General features: G+C 51.8%; 1 protein-coding gene across 1 annotated transcript; it reads left to right on the top strand.

Moving 5' to 3' along the window:
- Positions 1 to 556: 556 nt before the first annotated feature.
- Positions 557 to 4093, top strand: CUNH1orf210 (chromosome unknown C1orf210 homolog). Its single transcript, XM_077752199.1, has 4 exons — positions 557 to 619; positions 2000 to 2093; positions 2982 to 3098; positions 3220 to 4093. The coding sequence occupies exons 3-4, from the start codon at positions 3080 to 3082 to the stop codon at positions 3537 to 3539; spliced, it is 339 nt and encodes a 112-aa protein (XP_077608325.1). The 5' UTR covers positions 557 to 619; positions 2000 to 2093; positions 2982 to 3079; the 3' UTR covers positions 3540 to 4093.
- Positions 4094 to 12885: the final 8792 nt, after the last annotated feature.

The raw sequence follows: 12885 nt of genomic DNA, 5'->3' as shown, positions 1-12885 counted from the left end.
CCTGGCCCTCTGAGCTCCCAGTATCCTCTGAGATCCAGATGAAGGCTGGAAGACTCCATCCGGGTAAACACTCTTGTACACAGTAACGCCCCAAGGGCACAGATAATTCGCCATTGACCTCTATCCCCAACTCCCTACCTTCCCCCCCGCCCCCACCCCAACACCCTGCACAGGGTCACACACACTTTTGCAGGCACCTTTTAGCGTCCTTGGTCCCCGAGGCTTTGTCAGGGAAGAATTCCCACCTCCTACCCTCCACTTCCAGCCCACAGCCTTCCCAAGCCTGCAAAGCTCCCTCTTCCAGCTCAGGACTTTGTACCTGTCACGGGAAATTCACTAGCTTGTCAGGGCCGCCGGCCTGAGCAGCTACCTGCTGAGCTGTCTGCCAGCCCGTTCTAGGGCCCGCAGGACCCCTCTCTGGATCCCGGACTGCACCAACACCCCCTCCCCTCCCCCCACATTCTGCACCCGGCACTGGGGGTGGGGGCGGGGCGTGCGCCAGAGGGTTCAAGGCAAAAGCTTGGGGGAAGAAGCGTAATTAGTCCTCCTGATTGGAGGCGTTGCCTGCGGCCCGGCCCTTACCTGCGGATTTGGCCCCGCCTGCCTGCCGCATCGCCAGGTGAGTCAGTCGGTGGCTTTGGCCCACCCACCTGCTCAGGTTCTGCCCGCCCCAGCCGGAAGCTTCATCCAAGGACTGTGCACAGTTTCTACAGGTGGGGAGCAGAAGGGGAAGACATTGGGGGGCCGGGGAGGGGGATCCCACAGATCCCTGAGGGCTCCTGGGAGCAGAAAAGGAACCACAAAATCAGGCCGGGGTGTGTATATCTGTGAGATCAGAGGGTGTGTGTTTGTTGGTGGAAGAGATGTGGGGGTGTGTGTCCTTGGGAAGAATTCACAGGGACAGGGCGGGAAGAAAATCTTACAGACCTCAAATTGAATACAATTCATTTCCATTTAACAAAATCTTATTTTCTGTGGACCCAGTGCCTAGTGTGGGGCCCAAAGTAGACATCTAATGAGTGAATGAGTGATTTTAGCCCTCCTTTTAAAAAAAATGTTTATTTATTTATTTATTTATTTTGAGGGTGGGGGGAGGAGCAGAGAGAGGCAGAGAGAGAGAGAATCTCAAGCAGGCTCTGCACTGTCAGCCCAGAGCCCGATAAAAGATTATGACCTGAGCCAAAATCAAGAGTTGGATGTTTAACTAACTGAGTTACCCAGGAGCCCCTAGCTCTCCTTTCTAATAACCCCCTTCACTCTCCAGCTCCCCCATACTCATCTCTTTCCCAGACCGAACAGCTGGGCACCAAGCTCTCTGCCAGCGCCAGGGCACACTTTAATCAGCCTGGTCCTTGCCCCCAGGCAGCTGCCCATCTAGTAACTGCCAATTCTGATAGGTACTGACTGGGTAGGCCAGTGAAGGGGTCATCCGGGGGGTCAGGGGACAACCTCACAGGCAGGCATGGTTTGATTTGTCCTTGAGGGATGAGGAACTCAAAATACTGAGAAGGGGGTGGCTGGGAAACAAGAGAGTGGGTGAGGTGGGAGGTGGGTGTGTATGCAGCATGGGGGAGGGAACTGTGGAGAAGACAAGGTTGGCCAGAGGGCCATGTGATGGATTGTGGAGCCTTGAGGAACATGCGGAAGAATCCATGTACAGTCCTGAAGGCCTGGGGAGCTCTGGAAGGATTTTTAAGTGGGAGAGTGATGGGGTCAGATTTGGCTTTAGGTCCATCACTCTGGGGAGTGGACTAGAGGTGGGGAAAGATGGTTAGGAGGCCGTCATACGAGTCAAGATGACAAGATGAAGGTGGCTTGGACTAGGGCAGTGGCAGTGGGGTGCAGAGGAAGGACAGAGTCATTCCAGAGATACATAGTTCCAGGAAGAACTGATGGGGCTTGGTGACAGGTGGGATGTGAGGAGAGAAGGCATCATTAAGATATCAGTATTAAAGACTACATGGCAGGTACTCCCCTAAACCAGATGCTTCTCTCCTAGGTACTTTCCTAGTGTGGATACTCCTCCCCAGGTACTCCTCTGATTCAGGTGCTCCACCTGCAATAATCTCCAGCCCTAGCTGGTCCTCTGACAGGTACTTCCCCAAACTAAGTACTCTTCCTCTAGATACTCCTCGGATTCAGGTGTTGCTCCTCCAGACATTCCTCTGATTCAGCAGCTCCTCCTATAGGTATTCCCATGCCTAGATGGTCTTCCTCCAGATACTCCCTTAATTCAGGTCTCCTCTGTAGCCTTAGTGGTTCTTATCTTGATAATTTCCTGATCCAGATGATCTATATTTGGCTACTCCCTGAATGCTGCCCCCCTCTGGGGGCAGACAGAGGTGAATGGACAAGGGATGTGTCTGAAGAGCGGAGCATCAAGGTGGGGTAGCAGGGACTCCTGACTGAGGAGGAGAGGGGTCCCCTGGCTGGGTAGGAACTGGCACTGTCCTCCTCATGTGGTCTCTACTTTGGTTCATTAGCTCTCAGCAATTGCTGTCATCTGGCCCCTGGGAGCCAGAACTGCCTCTGCCCCAACTTCCCATCCTCGGCCACTCAGGCAGTGTAGCAGATTGGGCTCTGGGCCCCGGTATCAGAGACCTGGGTTCAAGTCCTGGGACTTTTGGCTGAGTTAGTTCACCCTTCTGGGGCTCAGACTCCTCATCTACAGAGAGGGTAATGTTTATACCCACCTTACGGTGTTCCATGAGCACATAGCCTGGTGCCTGAATCATACATGCTTAGGAAGTTCCAGCACTGAATAATTTTTTTTCAGCTGCGTTCACAGCTGGACCCTGCAGTGTTCCCTGACACACATAGCCAATTCCCAGGTAGTCAGCTAATTTCTCTTTTGTGCCCAGTTGGTTACGGTTAATTGTCCAGTGCCCAGAGTTGGTGCAGCGCCCTAACACGGCTGTGAGTCTGCCCTGGAATGTGCACCTGTGGCCTCCCCGACACCCACACGTGTGTGTATGTTCTAGGACTCTGTGCTCCAGGGCTGCCTGGCATCTGGGGGGTCTCCTTGGAGCTAAAGCTCTTCTGGAAGAAGCTGAGGCTCACGGTGTCTTCAGGCCCCTTCATGAGTGAGGCAAACCAAAGTAAGTGAATGGGAAGGAGGCCGAGGAGGGGGTTGGGGGAAGGACCCTGTCCCCACACCTTTCGGTTTCCCCAGGGAACCCATCTGGGGCCTCATCCATAATGTTGTCGCTTTCTCTGCAGCCACTGTGGGGCCCTCAGAGCTCCTCACAGCATCAGCCATCTCCCCTGGACCGGGCACTGGGGCCCGGGCATGGCCTGTGCTGGTAGGCGTTGTGCTGGGGGCTGTGGTCCTCTCTCTCCTCATTGCACTTGCTGCTAAGTGCCACCTCTGCCGCAAATACCGTACCAGCTACCAGCACCGCCCGCTGCCCGGGACAGGGAAGGGTGTCTGCCCGGAGGTGGGTGAAGAAGATGACGATGGCTTCATTGAGGACAATTACATTCAACCTGGGGCTGGCGGGCTGGGGACAGAGGGTAGCAGGGACCACTTTTCCTTCTGAGCCCCGATCTTTGGATACCCCCCACTCATACCTGACAGCTTAAGGATAGTTGATACTACAAAGGGTCCATGAGCCTCAGGGACAGAGGTATCTAGGGCTTAAGGGCCAACCAGGGATAGAGCAATCTTCCCTTCCCTGATAAACTTTCTCTTGCTCAACAACCCTCAATGACTCCCTGCTGTTCTCAGGACAACTACCAAGGGCCAGACTAGGGAAATAAGGCCTCTGTCAGCCTCTTGGTTCCCTTTCTTGCCTTTCCCAACATCACTCCCTACTAAACTAATTATTTGTTTTTCCTTCTCTCCTACGTGGTGTTTCTCCATGCACTTTTTGTTCACATTCTCTCCCCAGCCTATACTGCCCTTCTGTTCTTGCAAATCCTCTATGACTGTGATGGAAATCCCTGGTCCTTAGACTCCCTATAGCCCTCCTACCTGCCAACATTTCATATGAGCCCGATGATAATATTTTAGCAGGAGTGCCAACTTTCTTGTTGAAAATTTTCCCTACCAATAAAGTGAGTGACCTAAATGTTTATAGTATATTACATTTTTCACGGGCATTAATAAATCTATTTTCATTTTAAACAAAAGTAAAAAGGAGTCACTGATTTTTATTATTCCTGAATTGGAACCTGTGCATAAAAGTGTTCCTTGTCACTCATAGCTGGAAGAATTGTTCAGATGTCCCCCGGGGACATCCTTCAGGACGCCTTTTGTGAGCCCCTCTGTCTCATAACACCCCGTGAGTTTCTCTACTATTCCCTTCCCATGGTTTTATTTTATTTTATTTTATTTTATTATTTTGTTTATTTATTTATTATTTTTATTTTTTGCCACTGTTTATTTTAATCTGTACTGCAAATTGCACGTACCCCTTACTGTGCCTGTCCCCACAGGTAGACTGTGAACTCTCTGAAGCCACAGGCCGTGCCTTATTCTGTGTTGTCATTCTTGCGCATGGCAGATGCTAAATAAATATTTAGCAAATTTAATTATTGCAGGCTGAGGAGTGAGTAGATGAAAGGTGAGGGAGTGAGGCGAACTTGGAAAACTTTGTCAAGAACCAATGAAGAGGAAGAGGGCAGGGTCATCCTTGCTGTTGGGGAGGTTGGGGCAAGGGAGGTTGCTTTGTTTTGTGTGTGTGTGTGTGTGTGTGTGATTGAGCAATTCCATACATTAGTCAGTGCTCATCAAATAGTTGTACTCTTAATCCCCATCCCCTACTTCACCCACTGCCCACCCACCTCCCCTCTGGTAACCATCTGTTTGTTCTCGGTAGTTAAAAGTTTGTTTCTGGGTTTCCCTTTTTCCCCCTTTGTTCATTTTTTTTTCTTAAATTCCACATGTGAGTGAAAGCATAGGCTGTTTGTCTTTCTGTGACTGACTTATGTCACTTAGCATTCTACTCTTTAGCTCCATTCAAGTCATTGCAAACGGCAAGATTTCTTTTTGATGGCTGAGTAATATTTCATTGTGTATAAATACCATCTTCTTCTTATCCATTCATCTATTGATGGACACTTGAGCTGCTTCCATAATTTGGCTATTGTAAATCATGCTGCAGTAAACATAGCAGTGCAGATCTCCTTTCAAATCTTTGGTTAAATACCCAGGAGTGGAATTACTGGATCATAGAGTAATTCTATTTTTAACTTCTTGAGGAACCTCCATAGTGTCTTCCATAGCAGGTGCACCGTATCGCATCCCCACCAGCAGTGCACAAGGGTTCCTTTTTCTCCATATCCTTGCCAATGCTTGTTTCTTGCATTTTTTATGATTTTATTTTATTTTACTTTATTTTATTATTTTATTTTATTTTATTTTATTTTATTTTATTGTATTGTATTTTATGTTTATTCATTATTTGAGAGAGAGAGTGAGCATGAACAGGGGAGGGGTAAAGAGAGAGGGAGACCCAGAATCCAAAGCAGGCTTCAGGCTCTGAGCTATCAGCACAGAACTCATGGACTGCGAGATCATGACCTGAGCCAAAGTCAGACGCTTAACTGACTGAGTCACCCAGGTGCCCTGATTTTATTTAATTTTGTTTTTTAATTTTTAAAATTTATTTTGAGAGAGAGAGAGAGGCAGAGGATCTGAAGCAGGCTCTGTGCTGACAGCAGCAAGCCCGACGTGGGGCTCAAACTCAGGAACTGTGAGATCATGACCTGAACTGAAGTCGGACTGAGCCACCCATCTGCCCCCGTGTTTTTTATTTTAGCCATTCCGACAGGTGTGAGGTGCTCTCTCATTGTGGTTTTGATTTGTATTTCCCTGATGATGAGTGGCATTGAGCATCTTTTCATGTGTCTGTTGGCCATCTGGATATCTTCTTTGGTGGAATGTCTGTTCATGTCTTCTGCAAAACTTAAAGACACCTGAGTGGAAGAAGAGATTTGCAAATGACATATCTGATAAAGGGTTAGTATCCAAAATATATAAAGAACCTCTACAACTCAACACCAAAAAAACAAATAATCCAAGCAAGGGAGGCAGTTTTAAGGAGGGACAAAATTAAGCTCCTTTTCAGTTGCAAGCAATGGGAAGAATATTGAAGGGACAGCTGACTCAGTGGCACAGGGAACAGGTGGCTCTAGCGGCCTGAGGACAGGAATGGTACCTCTTGTGCTGTGTCACTTGTGGGCGTTAATGACACTCCATGCGTGGGACTCCCGAGTTCTCGATGGCAAGTTTCAAGTACTCCGGTGACAGAGTCTCATCGGCCCAGTTTGGGTCAAGTATCCACCACCAGTCCAACCCACTGTGACCGGTGGCAGGCTCCTATAGTGCAAATGTGCTTTGGGGAGGCTGCCTGTTGGTTTTAGGTCATTGCTAGACAAGGGGAAGTTATCAGGAAACTGGTGGCCACCCCACACATGCCCACTGAATGCAATGCTAACCTTTGAGGAAAGAGCCAGCAGAGAAGGAGGGTGAGGGCAGGACTGATACAGGGAGAGGCTTAAGAAAAAGGCAGGAGGTCAAGGCGGGCTGCAAGTGGAGGGTGAAGGGGTGCCCTCGGCAATGATGAGGTTGAAGGGTGGACCAGATCAGCTAGGGCCAAGCTATCATGCCAAGATAGCTTGCTCTTCAACATGAGAGCATCTGAGGCTCATCTGTGGATGTTTTGAGCAGAGGAGTGATGTAATCACGATAGAAAAGTCATTCTGGATGCTGTGCCAATGGGCTGGAGGGGAGAGACCCAGAGAGAGGTGATAAGACCGGCCTAAGCTGTGGCAAGGAACAGAGATTTCAGAGACACAAGGGACACAGGGTTGGCGGGCTTGGTGGCTGTGGGAAGTAGAAAGGGAGCAACGGGGTGTCCCTGGTTTCTGGATGGGGGACTGGACACCCTGAGGAGGGGCCGGCTTTGCGGGAACTAGGGGTCAATGCCTGATGTGCAGTTTCCAGAGGGAGATGCCTGGGGACAGCTGGGTGCAGCTGGGAGGACTCTGGTCTGCGTGTGTGTGTTTGGGACTCATCGTCGTCGGCAGTGGGGTCACCGAGAGCCAGGAGTGAAGATCGGGGTCTGGGCAGAGTTGAGGAGGTACTGAGGACTAAACAGGGAAACAGTGACATCTAAGGGCTAGTCAGCAGAGGAGGACATGGCAGGAGAGCCTAGTGCACATGTCCCCGCCCACATGTCTGACTCTTGCAGGTCTGGCAAGTTCCTGGGTCTGGGACAGCAGTACAGGCGGCCCCAGCCCAAGACCGTGAGGAGGACCTTGAGTAGCATAACTAAGGGGCGGAGGGCATGTCCTGAAGAAGGGAGGAGCTGCTGCAGCTGGGCCTGTTCCCTGCCCTTATGCTCCCTCCATGCCGACCTGGTGGTGGTAGTGGGGGTGTCCTGCCTGCAGTTCTGGGCCAGAAGGCAGAAGGCAGCATCTGCTGTCCCCATTGTCATATATTCTTTGGGACCCGAGTCAGAGCCTCTGAGGGATCCAGGGAAGGTAAGGGCTTGCTTTCCCTGAGCCCAGCACCCAGCCAGGGGCAGCAGGGAGCGCTTCCTCCAGGAACCTGCTGTGGGCATCAGGCCTGGCTGAGCAGGCCCCCTGAGCAGGACCTTGGACCTTGTCCTAAGAGGCCTTACTGGACTCCTCTGAGGAGTGATTTACACTGTGTTCCGAGTGCTTGGGCCCAATCACAAAGAGGGAGCATGATTTGGGCCCACGGGTTCAAAGCCCAGGGATGCTAGACTTCGTGGGAGACCTGGGGCCCAGCCAGACTTCTCTCTGGACCTCCCTCCTCTGGCTTCAGGCTCCGGCCCCTGCCTGCCTCTGCCCCTAGCCCTGCACCCTGTCCTGCCCCCTCAGCCAGCACCTTCTCTGTCCTGGGAGCCTCGACCCAGATTGACCTGACTGCGGAGGACAATCCAGCTTCCCAACTCCCTTGTCCCACTGCCCCCGGAGCAAGGCCACGTCCCTTTTCCTTGTATGGAGGCCAATGATGGGCTCACACAAGCCACAGGCATGAAGTTTAAGAAGCTCAGCAGAGCAGCAAAGTGAGTTGAGAGCACAGACTACTTGGATTCAAGCCCTGGCTCTCATTAACTTGCTGTGTGACTTTGGACACGTTGCTTACCATCTCAGCGCTCCAATTTCTTCTCATAAAATGGGGATGATAATAGTGCTTACATCACAGGGTTGTTAGAAGGATTAAATGTTAGCATGTAAAGTCGAACCCAGCAAGTATTAGCCATAACCCTATGGGTACCCTCCGGGCTAGCTCCCTACAGCAGGGGACTGTCTTCGAGCTTGCCAAACCTCCTTCCTCCTCACTCACTCTGGGCAGGGGATTTGAATGTGTCTGTTTCCCAGGACTCAGGTCAGAAGGTCTGGCGGGGACAGCAAAGGACTTGAATTAGAATCCCTGATACTGTAGAATATAATCGCAGCAAGAAAAAAATCAGCAATAACAGCACTGATAACTAGCCCTTCCTTACAACAGCCCTGCTGGGCAGGCATCCATTTTATAGATTGAGAAGTTGAGGCTCAAACAAGTTAACTGCAAGTTGCCTGCTTCACTCCACAACACCATGGTCTCACCCCAAAGTAACGATGAAACAGATCCAGAGAGGGAACCTTTTGTGGTTGGAATTGCTCCCAGCCTGCCTGGGCTGGCACCCCCCCTCCCCCAAGTGAATGGGAGCTGAGGTTTCAGGGCGCAAGCGCCAGGTTTGGGAGGGCAGGCTGTGAGGGTGGAAGTGGTATGTTTTATCCTTGGCGGGGCTCTCCCGGTCGCTGGGGCTGACTTCCGTGGCTCTGTCCTGGGATCCTCACAGGTCCTGAGGAACAGTCAAAAAGGCAGCCCCTGTCAGCGTGCAGAAACTGGTCATGACGGGGCATGTTTTGGTCCCTCGAGGTCCAGAGGAAGCTCCTCTCCTCCAGAAACCTGAGTGTCCCCAGAAAGCCTGAGGTCTCATGTGGGATATGACTGGATATGACATAAAGACCACTCAGATTGGAACAGAAGTTTCTGGAACATGCTCTCCAGTATCCAGGGCTCCAGGTGACACAACTGAGAATCTGGAATGTGACTGTTGAGGCCAAGAGGAACATGTGGCAAATTCCTCTCTCTACCTCCCCTGCTGCCCAATGGGGACCTCTGTGTAGGCCAAGACCCCTCCACTTCCTCTCTCTCATTCTCCATAGCAGCTCTTTAAAACGGCTTCTGCATCACAGAGAGAACAGTTGTTGGTCAGGGCCTCCCTCGACTTCCTGCTACAGACCCTGCAAACTTACCTGTGTCCATTCTTCCTTCTCTCCTATCAAAGTGGCACCATAAACCCAATGCCGCCATCTTGTGCCCTGGAGCCACCCACCCTGCCCCTCCATTCATGGACTTTAAGAACAGCCTCTTTGCCTTGTGTCTTAAATCTTTCTGTCTGTCAACCCATCACATCTCTCCCATCTTAAAAAGCTCCTCAATCGCAAAGACATGTTGGTCCCACCCTCTGAACATCCACTGATCTGTGGTGTTTCACCTGTCCCAACAGCCACCCCTTTGGCCCCCTTCATCTTGCATCTGCAGATGGCATTCTTCAGCCAACCAATTCCCCTGCCTCTGTTTTTACCCTTTCCAGTTAATTCTCTGTGCTGCAGGGGGAATGACTGTCCTAAAACACAATTCTGACCACGCTACTACCTCTGCTTCAAATCCTTCACTGGCTTCCTCTTGACCTTAAATGGTGCCACCTGGTACAGAGCCTCTGAAGCCAGGGACTGGCCCGGGGCTCCTCCCTGGCTGTACCCCTTGCCTCTTGCCACTGAACGCTCCAGTTCTCATCACATAAACGCTGTGTGTTTCCTTGCAGGAGCCAAGTTCTCTGTCTCGGGACCCTCCTTCTGCCCTTTCTTCTTCCTGGCACTCTTTGTTAACCTCTCTAGCTTGGCCAGCTGCTTCTCATCCCCCAGGGGCCAGCAGAAATGGCACTTGTGGGGCTGATTGGACATTTCTTCTGATTCTTTTTCTCCTAAGGCCAATTCCTGGCTCTATGCTGCAGCCAGCCAGTCCCAAATCCTATTCTGGCCAGAGTACTTCCCTAATTAAAAGCTTTCCATGTTTCTCATTGTCCTGAGGACAAAGTCCAAATTCCTCAGCTGGGCTGACGAGGTCATTCCACAGATTGGAGTAAAGGAGGAGCGGTTTGGGGGGAGCAAGGTGAAGGCTTCCCACCCCATGACCCTCATTTTCTCATGATGGGGGTGGCCACGCCATCTGCAGGGGGTGGTGTTGCTGGGGGTGATGCTGAGGTGTGAGGGGAGTGGAGAGAACTGGGGGGCCCCTGTGGAAGCAGGAGCTAACCAGGGAGATGCAGCGTAACTGATGAGCAGAATTGCAGACCAGTGGAGATGGGTGATGAGGAATTCATGGTGACACCAGGTGGCCTGGCCGTGTGGATTTCTCTAATACCTGCTCACTGTGAGGTGGTAGGTGTGGCGAAAGCAGATGGATGAACTCCAAAGGACGGGAGGTAGGCGGGCAGGAGGACTAAGGAGTTGAGGACTCTGTGAAGGAGTGGGTGAAATGTTGGGTGATGGGATTTTAACCAGAGGGAGATGAAGACAGGAGGGGACAGCTTTAGGGAGAGAGCAAAAGAGCGCGAAGGGGCCGAAGGGGCCGAGGGGGCCAGCGGATGGCTGGTTGCAATGTGGACTAAGATAGGATTTAGTGAGAAGCTTTGAGCAAACAAGCTGGAGGTTGGTGGCTGTGGGAAGTCGCTTTAGAGATTGCGGAAGTAGTAGCCATTTCTGCCCTGCCTGTGCCTGGACCTAGCTCTCACCCAGACCCATGTTATACTGGGTGTGTAGGTGCTCACTTCCATTGCCCTTTGGAACAGCCCTCTGGGGCCATGGGCCGTATTCTTCATCTGGCATTCCTCCCAGGAGAGCTTAACAAAGGCCTTGCCAGCAGTAGCTGCTGATCTAGACATTTGTGTGATGTAACCTGTCCCCCACCCCCTTCTCTAGGCATCTGTGTTTCTGTTTTTCCTTTAGGTGTTTTGTTTTGTTTTGTGTGTGTGTGTGTGTGTGTGTGTGTGCGTGTTTAGGATTTTCTTTAGGATTTTTTTTTTTTTTTTTAAAGTAACCTCTATGTCCATCATGGGGCTCAAACTCACAACCCTGAGATCAAGAGTTGCATGCTCCACCACTGGGCCAGCCAGGTGCCCCTTCCTTTAGTTTTTTTTTGTTTTTTTTTTTTAAGTAAATATGGTGAAAGAGTAACCCCGCCTCAGTTGAAAAGAAACAGAATTTCAGCCCACATTATGGGGTGGAGAGGCCGTGTGGGGTTCTCTCTGGCAACCCTGTAGTTGGTGATAATGACAGATCCTTCTTGGGAACCCTGGAAGCGTGAGAGTTTGGGGGGTGGGGCAGAAAGATTCAGGGCCAACTGTGGACAGGGGCCTAAGTTCCCTACCCATCCCCGTTCTAGGTGGGTCATTCCCTGACCCTTGGATGCACATTTCTTTCCGACCACACTGAGTCCTTCATCCATGGGGCAAAGCACCTGCTATGTGTCAGGCCCATCTTGGGAACAAGGGGTACGCAGATGAGAAAGACCCAAATCCTGCCAGGAGGAGCTGTCACCTGATTAAGGAGACAGGCACACAGAGAAAGGACTGCAGACTGGTTCATGAGTTCGGGCCCTGCATCGGGCTCTCAGCTGTCAGCACAGAACCCACTTTGGATCCTCTGTCTCCCTCTCTCTCTGCCCCTCCCTGCTCATACTTTCTCTCAGAAATAAACAAACATTAAAAAAAAAAAAAAGAGCAAAAGTAGTGTGCCCAGGGGGGAGGCTGCACAATGAGGCAGAGATGGAGAGGGCGCTGGGAGTGAGTGTGGAGAGCGGAGCACCGCACACACATCTGTGGGGACGTCTGCAGGTGATGTGCACGGACACAGGATAAGGAGGGAGTGGGGGTGCTGTCTGGGACCACGCTGAGCTTTCTAACCTGGGTGCTGGGTGAAGGGCGGCTGGAGCTGGATGAGGAGGGGGAGCCGATGTTGAATATGTGGGGTCTGAGATGTCACGGTTCTTGGGGAGAGGCTCCACTGTCCTCCTGGACGTGCCCTCTTCCCACTCACCATGCTCCCTCCTCGGCTGGCAACACCCTTCCCTCATCCATCTGCTCGGCATTTTCTCCAGGAGGCCCCCTAGATCTTGGCTCCTGAAAGCAATTTCCTCCCATTGGAGCACCTGTGTCTCCACACTTAGGGCCCCCTGGAGGCCTGTCTGTTTCCCAGCCCGTCAGGGTGCCCTGGGCGGCTGCATGGCATCTGACCTCGAGAAGCAGGGAGTGATGAAACTAACCGTCGGTCCTGTCCCCGTGCTCTCTCGTGGAAGGTGATCGGCACCACACAGGTGGTTCTGCACCGTAGAAGGGAGATCCCTTCTAGGGCTGACCCCAAGCTGGGAGTGACTCTTAAAGCCCAGGGGCTTTCAAACAACCTTCGCATGCCCTGGGTGGGGGCAGGGGTTGCCCAGAGGAAGGCCAGCAGGTACAGCTACTACCCAGGCCAGGACGATTTGGTTCCAGAGGTGGGGTCAGGGGAGGCAGCCTCCAGAGAAACCAGCTGATAAAACACCAATACTTAAGACTTCATCTTGAACCAGCAGAGGAGCAAATGGGAAGGACTCAGGTGACGGTCCTCCCTACCCCCCTTCCCTCACCCTCTCCCCACTCCAGCTTCCTCATACCTATGAGGAAAAACCACAGGCCTCATAGGGGACACGCCAGGGTACCTTTTGTCAGCTTGAGGCAGGCACAGTGTTCACCTTAGAAGCGGGAGTTGTTGGGGAGGGGAGAGCCGAGCGGGAAGGTAGGGTTAGGTACAGACAATAACAAC

Source organism: Crocuta crocuta, unplaced genomic scaffold (genome assembly GCF_008692635.1).
Source record: "Crocuta crocuta isolate KB4526 unplaced genomic scaffold, BGI_CrCroc_1.0 scaffold367, whole genome shotgun sequence".
NCBI classification, from domain to species: domain Eukaryota; kingdom Metazoa; phylum Chordata; class Mammalia; order Carnivora; family Hyaenidae; genus Crocuta; species Crocuta crocuta.
The sequence above is the reverse complement of the archived record's forward strand: the minus strand, read 5'-3'. Positions and strand labels throughout refer to the sequence as shown.